The sequence below is a fragment of the Xiphophorus hellerii genome, chromosome 18 (assembly GCF_003331165.1).
Source record: "Xiphophorus hellerii strain 12219 chromosome 18, Xiphophorus_hellerii-4.1, whole genome shotgun sequence".
Taxonomy (NCBI): domain Eukaryota; kingdom Metazoa; phylum Chordata; class Actinopteri; order Cyprinodontiformes; family Poeciliidae; genus Xiphophorus; species Xiphophorus hellerii.
The window spans coordinates 24,495,645-24,511,462 of record NC_045689.1 but is presented as its reverse complement, the minus strand read 5'-3'; the positions used below and the strand labels follow the sequence as shown (position 1 = coordinate 24,511,462).

Below are 15,818 nucleotides of genomic sequence, written 5' to 3'. Positions count from 1 at the left end.
TATTGCAGTTGAATGTTGAATAATCATTCCACCTGAGATGGAGCATTTAACTCACAATTAAAAGGCCCAAATGACCCCGTTATTCTAATATGTACATCTATATTTTCTGCCTGGCTATGTTTAAATGTAAGCCAGCCATTTATTTATACCTGCATGGGTGGTGTCGCAGGTGTAAACAGAGGTGAGGTTGACAGAAATTCAGGGCTGTGTTGTGTATACATAATACTAAAAATTCATAAGAGGTTTAGTAAACATTTTTGTGAAGTTTTTGATGAGTCTTGTAAATGAATTTGACCCTTACATGGTGGGTTACAGTTCTTGCTTGCATAATCTGATCATGTCTGATTCCTTTGTGCAAGATCCAGGCTTGTATTTCTTTAAAAGCCTATTTTGCAACTTGTTTATTACCGGAATTTTGCTTTGAAACCTGCTGTGTAAAAGCATCAGGATGAGCGATCCTGCTTGGGAGCATCTGCTGAGTCACTGCTTCCTCTAAACGCCTTGCTTTCGTTTTCCGTTTCCTTTAAATCATCTTTTCTCTTTGTGACCAGCAGGTGTCACTGCTGCTAGCAAAAAAAAACAATGACTGCCTCCTAAACTCTGGGTGGAAAAAAAAAAAGCTGTCAAAACACACGGATAATCACGTCATCTTTATGGGGGGGGAAGTGGAGAAGCTACTAAACGTGCAGAGAGGTTATTGTTGAGCCAAATGAGAAATTCCCACTTTTCTTTTTGTGTGAAGGAAGTGGCATCAGAGGCTGATGCAACCAGGAGAAATATTAAAAGTGTTGCGTCTGCTTGGAATTGATTTGGTTTTCAAATAGTTTTGCATGAGATCCGAAGCGAGAATCCGAAAGCGAAGAGACGTGAGCTCAGATTATCTTATGGAGAGAGAGAGAGGAAAGGTTTATGTTCCAGGTCTACTGTGAGCTGACGGCGCTGTAATAGTCAATTCAGCTACAGACTTTAATGCTCTAAAACCTGCAGCTGCTCCAGGAGGGAGCAGGAAGGGGGGTTCCCCTCAGGAGAGGTGACGCGACGCTCGGGGGATTTCCGCGAAGCGCGGCGGGCCAATCAGAGCAGAACACTAAACTTCACCTCTGCCTGCGTTGCTCAAGTCTTCGAGGCTCTTCTCCACCTCTGCAGTGCTCAGGCGTCGGGCTGGTGACTTAGACCGAAACCCACGCTGACAGGTTCCTGATCGAGAGCAGAGGAGCGTTTCCTGGACTCATCCGGGCTGAACCGGACTCGAGCGCGCAGACGGCCGACTTCAGGGTCTTCACCTTCCTCACATGAGATGAAAGATATGGACTTCTTCAAAGGTAGTGGGGGGTTAAACGTGTCCTTTTCCGCCTGAATCCCCGTTGTCCTCCTCGGACATGTAATTCTATCAATATTGTCGTTATTTTTCACAGCCGAGGAGCCAACACCCAGTTCGGGGATCAACGCGTTTTCGCACATTTGTACTCCCAATGGCGAACTCGGTGAGTTTTATCTTTGATGTCTTTTTTTTTACGCTCTGATTACACAGAGGCATGGCGGACCTCGTTACGCTTCGTTGTGTCCCGACTTGACCTGAGTAAATAGTCGGAGTAAACAATGACTCGCTGATCTGCTGCCTGTCATTTTATCTAACATGAGCGTGAACGGAGGAGAGTTTAGAGACCAGCCAGTTCTCGAAAATGTGCTTATTGATGCTTTTCCTTTTTTTGCAGTAACATTTTTTATAGCCTTAAGATATGCATATTACTCTAATATTTGCCAATCTTCCAACAAACAAACAAAAAAATCAGATTGAATAAGTTTAGGTTCAGGTCTTTCCTGTGTGCTTTGTTTACCTTTCTGCGTCTTGAACGCAGGAAGCCGCTTTGCGACACATGTCAGACCACATCCAATCAGAAAACCTGAGGCCACAGTTCAACTCTTTGCCCTGTACACTCATGTGTGGTGTAAAACCAACACTCTGCACCACCCCGAAAACACGGTGACACATGGTGGCGGCAGCGTCATGCATTAAGGTGTTTGACGCTCAACGCATGACAATTCAGAAAGAAAACGAAGTAGATGCTTCCAGCAGGACAGCACCTTGGAACATCCAGTCAGAGCTAAACTAGAACAGTCTCACCATGATCGTCTAGTCTAAACCTAAGTGGCAACCTGTGTGGTCTCTCTGTTATGTCTGTCTGAGTAATGCTGTTTTGCAAACACCATAACTCTGAATATGAGCATCACACACATCACATAAAACCCAATGAAAAGCCTTGAAGTTTGTGGTTGTTATGTGAGCAAATGTGGAAAAGTTCAAGGGATAAAAGCACTTCTAGCTGTAAAGTAGCCTTTCCCGTGGCATGCATTTAAATTGGCGTGAAGAAACCTTGATACACACCTGAACACACTTTTTTTTGTAGCCTGTTGTTTACTCCATTGGCCTGCATCCTTTTTAAATGTGATTAGATGAAATAAACCCCTCAATTCTCAAACCAAAGTGTTTAGCGAGTGGATTATAGCACGCAAAGTCTGAGCTCCTCGTTTTCTTTTCTTTTTTTTCTTGGCACGCAGATCTAATTTCAGAAATCATCAATGGCTGCAACGAACAGCAGAACGGCTCCCTTCCTGCCCCACTTCCTCTTCCTCCTCCTCCAGACCGCTGCTGGAGGACGACGGAGGGTGAAGACGTCCTAAACCAGGACGGCTTCACCCTCCTGCAGAACCTCCAACCGGCGTCCAAACCCGTGCTGGTACCCAGAGGCACTGCAGTGAGTAACGCTTTTGTTGCTTTAGCGAAAAGTGCTCACCTTCTTGAGTCCTGGTCTGTTTTCTACCTCTTTTAGAGTTTTTATTATTATAAAAATTAAAAAAAAGCTGAACTAAAAAAAAAGGGTTTATTTGCGTTGGTTTTAAAATAAAAACATGCTAAAATAGTGGGCCCATGGGTTACCCTAACCCATGTTTTAAGTCGGGCTGTTGCCTAGCACTGTTAGGCCTGTCACAATAATCAATAAACCAATTGATCGCGTGATAAGTTAAAACAAACTCAATCATTTCCATTGGCGTGATTAATCTTTTTTTTTTTTTTTCTCTCTCTCTTTCTACCAAAAACTAGATGATAAAAGTCTTCAGTCTGGCGCGGCCATTTTTAGAAGGACAATTTTGTTTGCAGAGACTTCATAATTCATTTTATTTGTTGTTTTGCTTATTTATTTCTGATGTTTAAAACGTCTTCCAGTTCCAGTGTTACATGTTCGTTAATATTTAAAGTTTACTGATCTTTGAGAATTTGGTCTTGCGTTATTATTTTGCCTTTAGGTTATATTATCTAAAAATGGTCAAAACAGCAATATTGTCGTTTATCGCAATAATTTCTGGAACAATTTATCATCCAGCAAAATTTGTAATCCTGACTGGCCTAAGCTGTAGCAACCGTTGTAGGAAACTCCTTTCTGCATGGAGTTTGCTAACTGATTACTCTAAACTGGCCTTGGGCGTGAGTGTGTGTTCATGGTTGCGTGTTTCTCTGTTGCCCTGTGATGAACTGGTGACCTCTCCGGGGTGAACCCTGCTTGTCTCCCAACGACCCTGGATGACCCTGCAAAGATAAGCCAGTGGGTGGCTGTTGAGTCTCTCATGCTCGTTTATGAAATGTTCTTGTAATAAACTATATGAAATGTCCTTTTCTAAAGTAAAGTCTAGAGCAAAAAGCTGATCAAATAAATGTAAATCCAGCCATTCTACCTTAGCGATGCCTTGGTAAAACACCTTCTTCTAGCTGAATTCTGGGAAAATTAGCTAGTAAGATGACATGGGAGGTAGTTAGCTGAATTTGATTGGAGATATTTAATCCGTTGAACTTCCTGAACCCGTGAACATGACGATCTACAGACCATAGACCGTAGTTGTATGGCTTAAACATTGTTTTAGTTCAGGAACTAATGGTCAAATATTGAATTTAAGCTAATCAATTTGGTTTGTAAATGCCTGATTGTTGGTTATAAGCGTGAATAAATGTGTTCAAAGCCGTATTTTTCTGTCATTTAAGGTATATTACTACTTTTTGACAAATTGGCACACAATTTGAGGATGTCACTGACTTTTGTTTAACGTTTGTCGCAATATTAGTCACCGTGTGATTCAGCCCGGGTTGCTTCTGGTAATCCGCCTCTTTTTGTGACGGCTGCTGCTGTTTTCCTGACTGCCTGTCGACGAAGGACCAAAAAGTCGGTTCACAGGCTTGCAGACGGTTGCAGGTTTCTGTAATTTCCCCCCCCGATCAGCAGCTGGGCAGCACTGCAGGTCAAACTATTATCAGAAAGCACATGACTTCCAGACAGCGGGGCAGATCAGAGATGTTGTAATCTGATAAGGCTGCGGTGATGCTGCAGCCTGCACAGACAGGCCGAGCTGAAGGGCAGCAGAGGAGAAGTGGTTTCACCCTCTGTTTTCGGGTTATCTGTGTGGGATTGTTGCTGTGAGCGACTCTCGGTGTCTGAGACGCGCTCTCCCAGCATGCCTTTCTGCAGAGAAAGAAGGGGGCGCGACGTCATCTTGGAAAATGTGTAATCGGACTCCTGTTTGCCGTCTTTTCTGATTACAAGCCAAACCCACTGAAGGTTAAAGGTTGCATTTCTTTTTTCTTTTTCCTTTTTTTTCCCTGCTCAGCGTCTCCTCCTGCCATTGGTGCACCAGCAGAGCAGACTTCCTGTTTCTTCTTCGCCGCTCCGTGCTTCTTTTGTTTGTGTGAGTGTTTTACGGTGAGCGGGTCCTCTCGGCAGACGTATGTGGCTCCGGAGGACGTTGAGAGGGATGACCTCACGCCTGCCGGGGCGCCACCCCGATCTCTGAGGCGACACTTTGACCAGCTCCCGGGCCGATTAACGGCTCGTCTTTTAGCTCTTTGTTCCATGAAGGTTTGTTGTTGGATCGGTGGAGTTTGGCGAAGTTCTGTTTGGATTGTATGGGAACCTCGACTTTTGCAGAAATGAATAACTAAGGAGAGAGAGAGAGAGAGAGAGAGAAAGCAAAAGTGGCAGAAATGACAGATTAAAAAGTACGAGTGGGAAACGGAAAGGCTTGGAGGTCTGTGGTGTAACGGAAAAAAATAGACTTCAGATGTGTGTGTCTGATGTCGGAGGGGGGAGGAGGAGTCAGGGAGCACATGCCGAACGCTGTGCGGTGATGGAAAGCACATGTACGGGGGAATAAACAAGCAGTCTGCTGCTGGACCTCATGGTCGTCTCTCAGCTCGGTTGGGTTCAGCTATCTTCTGTTGTTTTTCTGAGTCGACGAAACGATGCTCTACATGTAAACTGTTGGAGTTGAGATTGCAGTAATTCTCAGCCGGGGGGTAAGAAGATGCTTGCAGACTTGACCCTGAGTTCTCGCACCAACTTGTGTTATCTTGTCGATGTACTCTGTTGTGTAAAAGTAGCCCGGATGACACTTTTATAGGTTTGTGGTGTGAAATAATACAAGAAGTTCAAAGACATGAAGCAGCCTCTCTTAGACATGGGAATTTTTGGATCAGGATTTTACTGAACCAGAAAACGTGTTATGTTTTTGCTTGACCATTCATATCTATTATAGAGTCTATTCAAATTGTGGTTATTTTTATCAGCTACTTTAGTCTTTGTTTTCTTTCTTTGCTCTGCCAAGTCTGCAGGATTTGAAGAGCTGGCAGATCTTTTATTTTATTTATAAATTTATGAACAAAGTGTCATAGATGCAAAAAAAAAAACTTAGCCGATGCCCAGAGATGTACAAAGCTACTCGAAAAGAAATGATGTCAATTCATGTCTGAAGGAGAGAGAGAGCAAGACTTTCAGTTGATAATAGGAAGGCTGAATGTACAGAATGTTTATTTTATTAACGGTGCTAATCGATAAAATAAGATTATTGCAAACAAAATTGGGATCTGGAAAAAAAAATGGGTCTTGCATGTTTCTTTAATCTAAGAAATATTTACAAAGCCCTAAATGTCTATTAGTTTAATTTTGTTGGGCTAGAGAGTTTGTTTTTTGTGCAGTCCTCGCAATTACAGTAGAACAATATAAGAGTCAATTTAATTAAAAAGTGCTTGTTTTGTCTTTAAAACAGGTCACTAGAAGGGAAAAGCTAAAAATAACAATAGTGAGCTAAGAATGTTGTGCCTAACATACATTTTTCTGAGAGTTTTTATTTATTAAGACCTAAAACCTGTGTTTTTAAAAAAAATGTCTTATCTGTATCAACCTCCTGATTTTGCGGACCGCATAATCAATCTCGAGGGCTGCAAAAGGCCCTCGAACCTCATCTTGAACGCTCCTGCTATAAAAGTGTCGTTATTGCAAATAAGAATTTATTCTTAATAACTGGTTAAATAAAGGTTAAATTAATAAAAGTATCAAGTTAGTTAAAGCAAACCAGAGTTTATTGAACAGAAAGAAAAAGGTTTAAATGTTTAACTGTTCTTAACCCCCAGCCTAATCCCGCTCCACTGCGAGAGATGGCATCCGCTCATCCTTCCCACAAACCCGTGGGCCCCACAGGAAGAGGTCGAGGCCCGTCCTGCTCGCTGACCCCCAAAGGCGGCGTTCCCTCCCAAAGCCTGCAGAGCAACGGCAACATGCTGGAGCGGATCCTGGAGAAGCCCAAGCTGGTGGTGGTGGAGGAGCCCAAGGACCGGGGAATGAGGTTCCGCTACGAATGCGAGGGTCGCTCGGCCGGTAGCATCCTGGGGGCGTCCAGCACCGATAACAACAAGACGCAGCCCACCATAGAGGTACACGCTTGATTTCGGTTTCCTTACTAAGGGGAGTTTACGAGCCCTCCACGACGGTTAGATGTGCTAACCACAACTGAAGCTGTTTGTTATGAGCCCCTGCTGAGGCAAGGTGTGGAAATAGGGGGGCGGAGCCGGGAGGCTGCGGTCGGCAGACATCGATTAGAAAGTCCCCGCAAATCCAAACCTTCTCTGTGGTCAGGCACTCAAGGTTTATCCCCTTTCTTTCTACAAACAAACGCCACAGACGCCCTCACCCCGTGAGACCTCGCGCAGCAAGTTGGAAAAAAAAAAGAAAGAAAAGAAAACGCAGCTTTATAAACGACAGTGAAAGATGGAGTGTGAGAGAAGAAAGGATGTAGAACAGCATCAAAACCGGATAAACAGGTTGTTCTGATAATAGGTGCAACAAACAAAAGACTATTTAAAGTTAGCCAAGCTCTTTTAAAGCTGGAGTTACTCTAAAGTTACCTCAGATATTTGTTGCAATAGCATAACATCACAATGAACACTGAAGGAGAATCAAGCCTGAAGTTTGCGTTTCAGTGGAAGACAAAAATCACACAATGTTTTATTTTGTTGTTTGTTTATTTTTTATGAAATCCCTGCTGTTGTCCCTCATTTTTCCAACAAAGTAGCCATTAATCTTCTCCTATGTTATAAAGATGAAGCATACTGATAGGAATCTTTGACTATCTCTCTGTGTCAAACTCGAGGCCCGCCGTAGCTTTTTATGTGGCCCTTTAAACCCAAATTACATCAATAAATCCTTCCAGTTTTTCACAAATCTGCAAAATTCACACAAACTCAACAAATCTCCAATGTTTTTTTTCTGATTTTATTGCAATTTTTTTCAAAACTGGTCAAAAACATTGAGTTTAAATGACTCAGCCTTACTTGATAGTTATAGTCCATAATAAAAAAATCACATTTAACATCATACATTAGCAAAAATATAAAAATTCCTTACAAACATTTCTAAATTTTCACAAAATCTGTCATTTTGACTGCAAAAAAAACAAAAAAATCACACAATACTGGAGGAACCACTATTTATTAATATTTTAACAGTCTATTTGGTTCTATCAATATTTCCTGGCACAGCCGGCCCTTCAAGAACATTCAGATTTTTGATATGGCCCAAAATGAAAAGGAGTTTTGACACCCCTGCTCTAGATAATCCAGTCCTGGTTTCTCTTCAGCTCAACCCACAGGTTTTTAGGTCTGGGGATTGTTAAGGCTGTGGAAGAAGGTCGATTTATTTATCCAAAGTATTTCTGTGTTTGTTTTGCCATGTGGTCAGGATTATCATCCTTCCAGTGACGACCCACTTTCAGTTTGCCGCCTGGCTTTTATTAAAAATGAGCTGGTATTTCACAGAGTTTATGGCACAATTTACTTTAATAAGGTTCCTTTAGGAGAGAAACAGGCCGATTCTCTCTACTGTAGTGAACAGAGGGCAGCGGGTTGTTCATCCTTTTTACATTAAATCCACTTGGAGTGTGTCCAAAAAAGATATATCCTTTTTGTTCTTCTTTACCTCCCTTATCATGCAGCTATCTGTTTGTTTTTGCAAAATAAAATGGATCCTTAATCAGCATTCAGTGTTTTTGCATTTCAAATAACAACAATAAAAAATTTTTAATTTTTGTGGTCGGTACTTTCAACTTGCTGATTTTGGCTCAGCTGACAAAAAGTTTGGACACCTGTAAAATGAAAAAATACCAAAGTATATGCTCTGAAACAACAATTTTACCTCAATTGTGGGGTTTTGTACTCTAATCAAAGAAGTTTGGATTTTTCGGTCTTTTCTTTTTTTAGCTTACGATAAAATTTGAGTTAATTTTACTTCACCAGTAAATGTGTCCATCGCTGTTCTTGACTGGTCCTTCTTGTAACACCGCTGTTCCCTCTGTCTCTTTCAGATTCAGGGTCCTATTGACCACATAAAGAAGGTGACAGTGACCGTTTCTTTGGTCACCAAAGACTATCCCCACCGACCTCACCCGCACTGCCTTGTGGGTAAAGACTGTGTAGCTGGCTCAGGAATCTGTGTGGTCTGCTTTAACCCTCATACCGCCCGACGTCACAGGTAAATGTCCTTAAAAACACTAAATATTTTTTCTTGTTAGTCGTTCCAAATGATCAGATCAGGTTTTCATTCCCCCTATTGTTTGGATTTTTTAAAAATCGTTTTTGTTTCAAATTTGCAGCTTTGCTAATCTCGGCATCCAGTGTGTGAGAAGGAGAGAGCTGGACGTGTCGCTGCAGAAAAGGAGAAACCAAAATATCGACCCTTTTAAAAGTGAGCTTCACACACACACACACACACGCACACAAATACAATTACAAATGTTGCCGTAAATCTTTAATCAGACAATACATTCAGCGTTTTTCCTCTCCTGCAGCTGGTAACACTAAAGGGATCGAGGACATGGACATGAACGCGGTGCGTTTGTGTTTCGAGTGCCTGCTCGAGTGGGACGACGGCAGGAAGGACTCGCTCTGCCCGGTCATCTCCAAGCCGATCTACGACAAGAGTAAGAAATCGCCAGGCACTTCCTGATGACTCGCTCTCTGCATGAGCTGCGTTCACGCTCCGCTCTGTGTTCTTCCAAAGAGGCCACGACCACGTCGGAGCTGAAGATCTGCCAGCTGAACCTGAGCAAAGGGTCCTGCAGAGGCAAGACGGAGGTCTACATGCTGTGTGACAAAGTGCAGAAAGGTAACAGAGGCTTTCATTTCCACTCAGAAACTTCTCTTTTTTTTGTGGGGGGGGATATAGTACAACAACAACTATATTAGTTAGGTTCTGCAGGCCTGCAGCTAACGATTATTATTGTAATTGGTTATTATGTTGATTACTCGGACGATTAATCAATTAATTGGATAAAAATTTTAATTATCTGAAGGTTTTTTTATATAACAATTTAGGTCTTTTTTAAAACAATATTAGAAAAACAGTAAAAGGTACCAATGAAGAAATTCAATTTCATTCAAATCCTTTTTGTATAATCCATATACAATAATAACATTGTATTATCTAATATGCAATAGCGTAGCTTTCCTTTAGTGACTGCTTGGTCATTTAAAGATTTGTTGATTCATTTTTGCATTACTAAAAATGGATACATTTTGTGCTATTTAATGATCGACAACTAGATAACAAGAGGTGCTAAATAGGAAATTTAGATTTTTACAGAATTTGAACGAAGCTAAAACTTTACGACTGAAGGAGGTCTGGGTTGAACAGATTTATATTTACAGAGTTTTTCAACTTGGATGCAAATTGTACATATTTTTGTACAGTTTTGACTTAATTACTGCTCTGAATATATTGTTCCATAAACAAATTGGATTTTCTGAGCCTGTATTCTCCAGATAATGATTAATTTCTAACTAAATTAGTTGAAGATTATTCAAGTAATTAATCCGATTAATTCTTTCAGATTGCAAGTGTGACACTATCATAAGTTATTACTTAAAATGGGATGCTTTTCTTACTTTATTCCCATTTTTTGGACAGAAAAAGAACCCATAAAGTTTCTGCTTATTCATCTTAAAGAATAAAAATGTGCAGAATCAAGTCTGATATTGTTGCTGGGATCAATCTGTTCTTTCTCCACTAATCGCCAGACGACATAGAGATCCTCTTCAGGCATGGCTCGTGGAAGGCGAACGGCGAGTTCGCTCAGACAGACGTCCACCGGCAGATAGCCATCGTGTTTAAGACGCCGCCCTACCAGGACCAAGACATCACGGAGGAGGTCGAGGTCAACGTCTTGCTGCGCCGCGTCTCGGACCAGATGGAGAGCGAACCCGTCTCCTTCATGTACTTGCCGCACAATCCCGGTCAGTCAGTCGGGTCTGCCGCCTCGTGTCGGTCAAACTTTACCCAGAGAACAGGTAGAGCGGGTTGAAGAACCGCACTGTGCTAATCCAAGCATGGCCGCTTTGTGTTTCAGATCCGTACGAAGTGAAGCGAAAGAGAGCCACGATTAAACGGGACATTAGTGTGACAGGTGAGACTTCTGCTTTCACTCTGATGTTTATCTTGAAGATGTGACTCATGAATTAGACCAACAATGCTTCTGTTTCTGTTAAAGCTGAGGAAACCTTCTGAGTAGATCTGAATGTAAATGTTTGAGCCATTCACAAGCTCTTGCTGTTCTGCTTTTTTTTTTTTCCCTTTTAAATAACCGACTGGCCGTGAATACCTGCTTACTGTGAACAAAAGAAATCCCCGTGCCTTTTGTTAGATTTATGGCTTCAGCAAATCTACCAAACCACATCCTCAAAAATGGCAATGGGAGGAAGAAGGGCAGCGATTATCTGCCTCATTTTAGAAATGACCAGAAGATGCAAACGATAAACAGAGAGCGGCTTTAAGTGTGTAAAATTTCAAAGCGGTAATAATATTCAAACGGCCGCCGTTTTTATGGAAGTTATGCTGATGGTAAATAAACAAAAAAAACAAAACAAAAGGGGATTATAATCTAAGTTAAGTTTATTAAATTCTGTACTTAAACGAAATACAGAATTTAATAAATATTTACCGGTATTTATTTATCTAAATAAAAAAAAAGTTTGTTTTTTTCTGGTCATTTACTCCAATTCTCATTCCAGTTTGTACCAGGTGAACTTTTCCCAAATGATCTCTGACCCCTAATCAAACCAGCGTCTTTTTCGAACATTTTTAGTAACATTATTGTTTAAAATCCAGACAAAAATAAAGAGAAAAAAAACTAGGTCAGGCTTGATCATTTGTATTATTTAGGTAACTTAATAACCTAACAGAACAAATTCCCTCAACTGAAAATGTATCTAAACGTGCTATAACCTAGTTTGAAGACTTAAGACTTAAAATTAAGTTTTCTAAAGTTTAGATTTTTTTTCTCAACACCTCTAGAGACGCTGTGGACTCCTTGCAAAAACATTCGCTTGCCTGTAGGTGCTATTTTTCTGCACATTTCCTTACAGTAAGGAACAATGACTTAACCAGCCATCATATTTTATCACGCTAGCTAAAAGCTAAAAGCAGAAAAAGCCAAACGTTGACATGAGGTTTGCCTTCCGTTCTCAAATAAACACCAAGGATGGATGTTTACACTCACCTCAGCCAACGACTTATTCATATTCATTGCATTCAGCCGTAACGGTGAACCAGATGGGATTACACAAGAACTGGGCCCACATGTCTGTATTATTTTACAGACGCACCACAAAAGAGCCTTTTTGTGTGTTCGTTATTTTGGCTCGCTGAGAAACCTCAATGAGTGAGTCATTGTCATCAGTGACAATGTCTCACTTTAAGAAAGTATGAATCATAAAAAAACACATATTTTTAAGATGGTATGTTTTTATTACCATCCACAGCTGATCCATTACTATTTGAAACGTTTTTTTGTTTTGTTTTGGTTTTTTTGATGAATAAAACCAGTACAACTTTCTGCTCCTCCTACATTTCATGTGATGAGTGAATCACATGAAAATTTGACATTTGCATGATCTGCTTCATCAGGCCGCTGTAATGCACAGAAACCTGATAGAAGAAGTAAGAAACTGCCCCTGAGCAGGCCATGTGACATGTCAGGCAAACTTTTCAAAGACTTGCATGGTATCACACAGAGTAGTGGAAAAATTTAATAATTAAAAAAAATTACCCTTTCCATGTTTTCTTGGAAGATATTCTGCTAAATTAAAACAGTTTCAATATGACCCCTATTTCTTAATTTACATATTTGATGGCAGCATTACTTTCTGATCCTTGTCATTTTTTTTAGTACATCTTGACTAATTTGGGTGAACCTCACAGCAACTGTTACTTACACAGCTAAAAAGTCTTCCTGTCTTTCTATTTATTTATATATAAGAAAATAAGTTGCTGTTGTCAGTGTAAATTGTTGGGGAAAATTCTTCGTAAAGCATCCAAAATGATTTTGTAACTGTGAAATCTACCCAAACCCTTCTGCTGCTAATGCTAATTTATAAGCAGATTCATGCTTTATGCATACAAAACATTAAAAGAGCTGACATCAAACAACTCAGTTTAACTTAAGTTTACTGTTTTAGAGAAATGATGTCAAAAACACCCGATGGTGACATGTTTAAACCGTCTTTACCAGCTTCTGTTAGCAGCTAGTGCTGTTAGCTCAGTTAGCAGGCTAACGGTAGCAGCGTGTCTGCATATTTTCTTTATTTTAAATATTCCCACTTTGTGTCAAATTTTCTATGTTTCTAAATATATTTTACTTCATGGCTAAATGTGTAAAAGAGTAAAATAAACCAACTTTTCACCACTCACTCGTCCTTCCTGATCTTTGCTAAAGTTTGTTGTTGGTCCTCCCTAAAGCACTGAGATCCCTTTTTTACCGATTTATGAAGAGTTATTGTGAGTGCCAAATAACCTTTAGTGCTTTAAATGTTAGCCCAAAAGCTATTCTAATGAAGAGCAATCTCGTTTTCCCCCTGAAAATACTCTAAATTAGACCTAAAGAAGACCAGAGCAGTAGACTCTCCACTAGCTTCCATAACTAGCGCCATCTGTACGCTACGCTAGACGCTAACAAAGTTGTTAAAGAAAGTTCAATCAGTAATGTCTTGGGTAATGTAGTAAAGCTAACAAAATTAACTAATTAGATATCAGAAACATTTGTTTACGTACCTTTTAAGTTTCCTATGTACGTCTTTGTATTTAAAATCAATCAATCAAGTTTAGTTGTTTGGCCCATTCAGCAACAAGGCAGTTCAAAGTGCTTTACATCATAAAAACATTTTGTAAAAAGTCATAAAATCATAAAAGTCATAAAATCATCATACAGTTATGAAACCAATAACAAACATTACATTTTGTCAAGTGCCATCATCAAAACCATCGATACACGCCAGGCATATTGATCAATGTTTTACTTATTGTTGAAAGCAACTCTATAAGCAGTGTGGGTTTTTAAAAGTGTGATAATTCTTCTGGCAGGAGGCAAATGCTGCTCTTAATTTGCTTCGGAAGATATAGCAGCCATATTGGCTATTTGTTGCTATATTCCTAACTGTAAACTCTGAGAATCTGAGTATAAATGGATTAAAAATAAATAAAAATTTTGCCAAAACATGCCCATCAAGAATACAGGAAATTTACTTTTGGATTTTTGGCTCCAATACCTGCCCAATGATGTTAATATAACTTTGAACAAAGAGAGGAAGCCAGAGTACCCAGAGAAAACCCATGCATGCAGAGGAGAAAATTCAAACTCTATGCAATAAGACCTCAGATTCAAACCCAGGACCTTCTTGCTTGAGTCCAACCAGTTGCACCACATTTAAGCCAAAGAAGCAGTCATGTCATATTCCCTGAAAGGAAACTTTCCACCAGATAACTGTATTTTTTTTTTTTTTCGTTATGTATTTTTCTTCTCTGTAGTATATAACCCATGTATTTTTTTTTCCTGCAGAGCCAGCACCATCTTCAAAGCAGACCTTCAACTTCCCCATGGAGACACAAAACGTGATGTCATCGGATGACAGCCACCTCGCCTTTCTGCCTTCTCCTGAAACGGGCATGATGGACCACGGCGCCCTGGACGAACAGACCATGCTCGACTTCCTTCAGTTTTTGACCGAACAGAACTTGCCAGGCGACATCGCCGCAGACGGCAACGCTTTCCCCTGTCTGAATGTGAATTTAAACGCAAACTACAACCACTTTCCGCCGGACTTTTCCCAGTTTAACGACATCCAGTTTAATATGCTTGTCACTGACAGCCAGATGGCGCAGTCAGAACAGCAGGACAGTGTCATGCAGGTGAAAACAGAGGAAGAGCTATGAGGTCGGGGCAGCACGCGTTTCTCCTCTCAAGTCGTTTCTGGATCTCAGACTGGGATTCATTTCGGTACGGATCAGATGAGGTCAGATCAGGTTCTCCGAAACCACCAGGAAGCAAGATGCGTCGTTTCCTACAGCTGCTTGCACTGTGTAATGTAGTTTTAAACTGATTTTAGTTTCAACACATGGGCTCTGTTTATATTTTAAAAAGCCCGCATATTTTAACTTTACATTGAAGCCTTGCTGGACGAGGCTAGTAAAACCCAGAGCATGTCAACATACCTAAACCCTTCCTGCGAGTGCTGTAAGCATTACTTTTAAGAATTACGAGTCAAACTATAGGAATTCAAAGCTTGTCTTTTAAACCTGCGAGTCATTCCAGATTATTTCCTTAGTAAATTATGTGTTAAAAAGCCCATATTTTTTGGGAAAAAACTTCCTGATAAATCTTGGATCACGAGATTTCACATCAAGTCTTGGCAGCTCCTGTCACTGTTCTCTTTAGATGTGGCCGCACTTGTTTAATTATTTACCTACATGTAATAGAAACCGCCCCTCCTTCTATTCTTAGCCCTGCTTGTGTCAGTTCCCCTTCTGCCACAGTTTCGCTCCCGTGAGCCGAATTCACCTTCTGTCACATGTCCTACTCTGCCCCCTTGCTGTAGTGTAAATATGTGAAATAAAAATAAAATATAAGTGTGATTCCTTTGTTGTTACGTCCCTTGAATTTGACAGACAGGTGTTCAATTCGAACATTTAAATGTAAACTTTCCTAACCTAAAACAGAATGACGAGTTTTATCTTGGTTCTCATTTATTAATATCTTTAATCTTTTTTTTTAAGGAGAAGCATTAATTAGAAGGTAGAAACATGTGGCATTTGTCACCTGAATGTCACAACTGATTATGTTTTGTTCACCAGCGTAAGTGGGCGTGCCAAGTTGATACACTGAGGTTGAGAAAATACTATTTCTGCTTTCCTAGTTAAGTTGATTCATTCGTTGCTGACTCACATGGGCCTCTGTAAGGTTCCCTAGAGCTGGGGAAACTTTAACTTTAAGAAACAGGGAAATCAGAAGTTTTAATTCATCAGATTTTAACGTTACGTACAGAGGGCAATTTTCAGCCATCTACAGATTTCCAACTTTGTGAAAAAGTATTAGGAACCTTTTGTACTTTTTGTGCTTTTCTTACCCACATTTTTAGATTATTGATTTGAATTTCACTAACTTTAAAAAGCACCTGT

The 15,818-nt window shown here is 40.4% G+C and overlaps 1 protein-coding gene across 3 annotated transcripts; it reads left to right on the top strand.

Moving 5' to 3' along the window:
• The first annotated feature begins 777 nt into the window (after positions 1–777).
• Positions 778–15,278, top strand: relb (v-rel avian reticuloendotheliosis viral oncogene homolog B). 3 transcript variants are annotated; one of them, XM_032546227.1, is made up of 11 exons: positions 778–1,322; positions 1,416–1,484; positions 2,560–2,756; positions 6,455–6,754; positions 8,680–8,846; positions 8,968–9,059; positions 9,163–9,294; positions 9,375–9,479; positions 10,391–10,606; positions 10,720–10,776; positions 14,203–15,278. In XM_032546227.1, exons 1-11 carry the CDS (start codon positions 1,298–1,300, stop codon positions 14,574–14,576), a joined length of 1,734 nt encoding a protein of 577 aa, XP_032402118.1. In that variant the 5' UTR covers positions 778–1,297; the 3' UTR covers positions 14,577–15,278. The 3 variants fall into 3 exon arrangements, with proteins under 3 accessions (XP_032402118.1, XP_032402119.1, XP_032402120.1); XM_032546228.1 differs by lacking the exons at positions 778–1,322; positions 1,416–1,484; positions 2,560–2,756 and adding an exon at positions 4,741–4,904; XM_032546229.1 differs by lacking the exons at positions 778–1,322; positions 1,416–1,484; positions 2,560–2,756 and adding an exon at positions 4,925–5,341.
• The last annotated feature ends 540 nt before the right edge of the window (positions 15,279–15,818 follow it).